Here is a 5000-nt window from a genome sequence, read left to right on the forward strand (position 1 = left end):
AGACGGCAAAGTCGGGGTCACAGACGGAAAAGTAAAATCTCCTGGCGCTGCAGTCACCAACATTGACTGCCCACAAACACACAGACACACACACACACACACACACACACACACACACACACACACACACACACACACACACACACATGTGAGGATGTCCATTCACAAACAGTCACTGAACAGACAAAGATCTGAAAATAGTATCAGTTTCAAACAATGAACAATGAATCCATAGTATTCAGCTGTGGTTGAGGGCTGTGAGTGCAGGTAAAGGTGATTGAGATGTACCTTTAGAGACAACATAGCCAGGCTTCACCTCAACTGGCACCTGGGCCTGGATAGTGGAGGGAACACAGCATTGTGCACACTGAATCAGGACCTGAGAGAGAGACAGAGAGAGAGGGGGGGGGGGGGTTGAGGGAAAGGGGGAGAGAGTAGGGGGTAGGGGGAGTGGAGGTTGAGAGAGAGAGAGAACAAGAGAGAGAATGGGGGAGTGGAGGTTGAGAGAGAGAGAGAGTGGAGGATGGAGGTTGAGAAAGAGAGAGAGAGAGAGAGAGTGTGTTTAAGACAGAGGTAGAGAAAGGAGGATGACCAGAGAGAGGGAGAGCTCATGTCTCATGCCCCATCATATGACTCATCATAAGTGCATCCAGCGACAAGTTGAACAACTCATGACAGCTTTAACACCACAGTATCAGACTGAGCATTTTCAACGCAGATCACTGAGTCAGGCCTGAGAGCCACTTCTTCTCACTTATCTGGGTGTAACTGCTCTTAGCTCAGGCCTATCAGCAGATAAAATAAGGGGGGGAATGTGACATTGACTCTCTAAGTCAAAGGTTTTCATTTCAGACATTCACACGGCACACCTCCTGATACTTACACACACACACACACACACACACACACACACACAGAGATGTTTAGACAGAGCGACACACTCTGTCTGTCCTTAAGGCCTGTCCTTATTAGCTGTCTGTCATCTACTAAAAAGCAAGTTAACTTCAAAATGTTCTTTGTCTCACGTACCATGGGCGCAGTGATATCACGCAGCACCTGAAAATAGTCCCCATGGGCAACAAGCAGTAGTAGTGTGTGACATCACTGCACAAATAGTAACTTTCCCTGATTATTACGCCAGAGTGAGAGTGTAATTCCATGTCAAATCAGCCTAGAAATTCGCCAGGTTTCATTTTCAGTTTGTCTTATTGCACTTTCTAACTTGAGAAGAGACTAGTTTTAAATGGGAAAATTACTAGAAATTTCAGCCACTTTCAGGCGTAGGTAAATATCAATTATTTTGCTCGAAGGGAGGTGGAAAATGAGCTTAATTCCCCAAACGGTGGAAAAACACTTTAATCTACACAATGAAATCAGCTACTGTGGTAGTGCCTATAAAAGCTTCTTTTGTGTCTGAAGTACGTACCTTTCTGTTCAGGCCATATTTTCATGACACTGACAAGAAAGTCCCAGGCACTCCTTAAATGAAAGTCTTTACCTACTGGATGTGTGGTGGACAGATTACCTTTTAAAGGAGTGCCTTGGTCTGGAGGAGACTTTCATCTCTCTTTTATTACTTTCATGCACACATGTGCAATGTATGATACGCACACACACTCACACACACTCACACACACACACACACACACACACACACACACACACACACACACACACACACACACACACACACACACACACACACACACACACACACACACACACACACACACACACACACACACACACACACACACACACACACACACACACACACACACACACACACACACACACACACACACACACACACACACACACACACACCTGCCGTGTCTTGCCTTAAGGCCTGTCTGTCATCTGTTAAAAATCAAGGTACTGGATGCTTCCTCAAATTGTTCACAGCCTTTTCTCGTTCATCAAAATTAATTGTATCTTCTCTGACAAAATGACGACTACTTAAGTCTGGATGTGTCCTTCATAGACAGATTATCTTAGTCTGGAGACTTCTGTCTCTCGTCTATTCATTTTGACTCATCATTTTGACACCAAAGAGCAGGTCCAGCTAGAACAGTGAAGACAAAGGACTGAGCACACTGACAGCCTTTGTCTCATGTAGCTTTCTTAAGCCACACCTGCCAAATTCAGCCCGCAATGTAATTCTCTATGGCTCCCTAGATAATATATAATATCTATATGGCTCCCTAGATAATATCTAATATCTATCAGAGCTAGCACACCGGTATTTCGCATGCACCTTTAATACTACCACAAATCCTGACCAGGCATTCGCCTTACACTACTGAAATGTAAAGGGGCCCAGCATACCACCATTAGCTATTGTGGTATCTCAGACACTACAAATTATGGCCAGGGTCTTTTATTTACTTAGGCTGTGCAAAGCGCAGGGCATTGTTTGGGGCAGGCTTGTATTCACGGCTTATTTTAAGATAGCCTGGGTGAACACAGATGAATTTGTTAGCAAATCTGAATTTGCTCTACAGGTCAGTCTGGAAAGGATCACATTGGTATCCACTCCCGATTTATCAAAAAATAAAAAATAAAACGGATCCTACATCAATACTAATGCCAGACTTCATCGAGATCGAGTTGAGGTCTGGGAACCATTCATTTTCTCGTATTTGAGGCGTGGTTTACAAATGCCCAGAGCTGTTTATTGCGTGCTACGAATGTCTATCAAATGTGTCTGTACGTATCTCATAGCCAATCGTATCAATGATAGCCTACCTAATGACATATGTAGAGTGTCTTTTATACTTCAAAATAACTTTTGATAAACTAACCTTACATTTTTCAGCAGTGATAGATGTGTAGATTTGAACAAAAGCTGGTTTGGCTCTTAACCAAAATACAAGCTTCGGTGTGTCGCATAGCCATCGTCATTGTCTTGCTGTCCCCTGTATACCCAGGCTAGGATCCAATAACAATCACATGCTTTCGGCAGAACCAATGGCTGCTCTTGTGGCGACAGGGTCAAACTCATATGGACATGTACTTTCTTTGGAATCAAGTAAACAACTGCATTTAAAATCTTTACTTACAAAAAACAATGCATTGCACTTCTGGGATAATTTGGTTTTAACACACCAATCTAAGTTTTATTTTACGTATGCAATCTAAGTCTTAAAACGAGAAGTTCAGAAACCGGAGTCAAAGAGATCCTTGCTAGATGGACCTGCAGAGCTGTTTTAAATTTGGTTGAGGTATGCTGGGTTCAGGTTCATCTGGGTTCATGCGGACTGATTTTAAATTTAAAGCTATTGTCCTTTGAGGCTTTCATTACTGTACCTCCACCAAAGAGGTTATGCTTTCATCAGGGTTTGTTTGTTTGTCTGTTTGTCTGTTTCTTTGTTTCTTTGTCTGTTCACAAAATAACTCCATAAATCCATAAATAAAAAGTTATGGATGGATTTCAATGAAATGTTCAGGAGAGACATCTTTAAGTGGGAGTGATCCATATCACCATCTGGATCCAGGAGGCAGTTATGTTTTTCGCTTGGCAGAGATCTGGGGCCGGTTTCCCGATAACGTTCACTCTTAGCGAGCTACGAAGACTCCAAAGGTATAACTTACCAAAGTTGTTTACCTTTATAGTCGTGGTTCCCGAGCTATCACTTAGGAGTCTTCTTACGAAAAGCTCCTTACGTGCGACGTATAAGTCACTGTCCACCAAGAAGGTGCTGAATTAGGTGACATCGATTGCTCAGAAATCGATTTTTTATTTCACGCGGAGGCTTGACAGTCTTATGAAAGCGTTCTTTGCACCAAAAAACATTGCTTATAATAGCCTATCGCCCCCATAACATTCACGCAACTTCAACGTGGATGAACTTAGCACACAATGATAAAAAAGTAGTCTAGAAATTAAATGATCTACGTCCGCCAAGTAGGTTATGTTTTCATCTGGGTTTGTTTGTTGGTGTGTTAGTTTGTTTCCCGCATGGATAAAAAGATTCGAACGCTTCATGTTTGAAAGCAGAGGTCTGCGCTCTCTGAGTGCTTTTCTAGTTTGTTTGTTTGTTTGTCTGTTTGTTTGCAAGATAGGCTAACTCTAAAAGTTAAAGATGGATTTTGATTAAATTTCCAGGGAAGATCTGAAATGACCCAAGGAAGAAACTATTTAATTTTGTGAGTGATTGGTATCACCCTCTGGATGCAGGAGGCGTAGGTGTTTGCTTGGGGAGGTTTGTGCTTTTCTAGTTGAAATAGGCTATGTAGACTTTTTTTAATCACAGCTGATTGACCAACATCCTCACTCAGTATTGTGTGCCTTTGGTTAACATTAAACATGAAAGCAAGCCCGCACATTAGGCCTAAACATTGTAGGACGGTGGGGGGAAGCAAAAAATAAAACGCTTTTAATTATTTTCAAATGGGTGCACGTTTCATATTTGTGTGAAAACATTTCCAGAAACTATTTTCTAAATTAGCATACTTAGATAAAATCATTGGCGAACCAAAATAGTGATTTTGTATCATATGAGTTGCATGCGTAACAAAAATTGCTGTAGGGTACAGTGGCGGCGACTAGCGTCGCGAGTCGAAACATTGTTAAGGTGCGGCTAAGAGAGATCTAAGTGTGCTACAGACCACTCTTACCAACGAACGACGTGCAAAAGACATTCGTAGCAAAGAAGCTTTCGGGAAATGCGTGAGGTACTTAAGGTAGAGCTTAAGATAGAGGTTACGAACTACGTAGCGTTAAGAAGGCTTCGGGAAACCGGCCCCTGTACTCTCGGAGTGCTTTTCTAGTTTTTCAATAATGTTTTTGTTTATATGAAGTACATTGAATTGCCTCTGTGTATGAAATGCACAACAAAAATAAGGCTGGCTTGCCTTGCTTTGCCTTACTCATACCCTCACCCCTAACCTTTAAAAGGGTGGGTTTTGAACATTCTAACACAAGATTCCATTCCGCAACAATTCAAGGTTCTAAATTTATATGTACTGTACAATAGACAGATTTCCTGTTTACTAAC

General features: G+C 42.0%; 1 protein-coding gene across 1 annotated transcript in view; it reads right to left on the bottom strand.

Annotated features, from left to right (window-relative positions):
- Positions 1-5000, bottom strand: part of dsc2l (desmocollin 2 like) — a 23465-nt gene that overhangs the window by 16144 nt on the left and 2321 nt on the right. The window contains exons 2-3 of the mRNA XM_062515575.1: positions 289-379; positions 1-66 (exon numbers count right to left, since the gene is read on the bottom strand). The exon at positions 1-66 is cut by the window's left edge and continues 131 nt beyond it. Coding sequence (XP_062371559.1) covers positions 1-66; positions 289-379 — 157 coding nt within the window. The remainder of the gene's footprint in view (positions 67-288; positions 380-5000) is intronic.

This window comes from Sardina pilchardus, chromosome 15 (assembly GCF_963854185.1).
Source record: "Sardina pilchardus chromosome 15, fSarPil1.1, whole genome shotgun sequence".
Taxonomy (NCBI): domain Eukaryota; kingdom Metazoa; phylum Chordata; class Actinopteri; order Clupeiformes; family Clupeidae; genus Sardina; species Sardina pilchardus.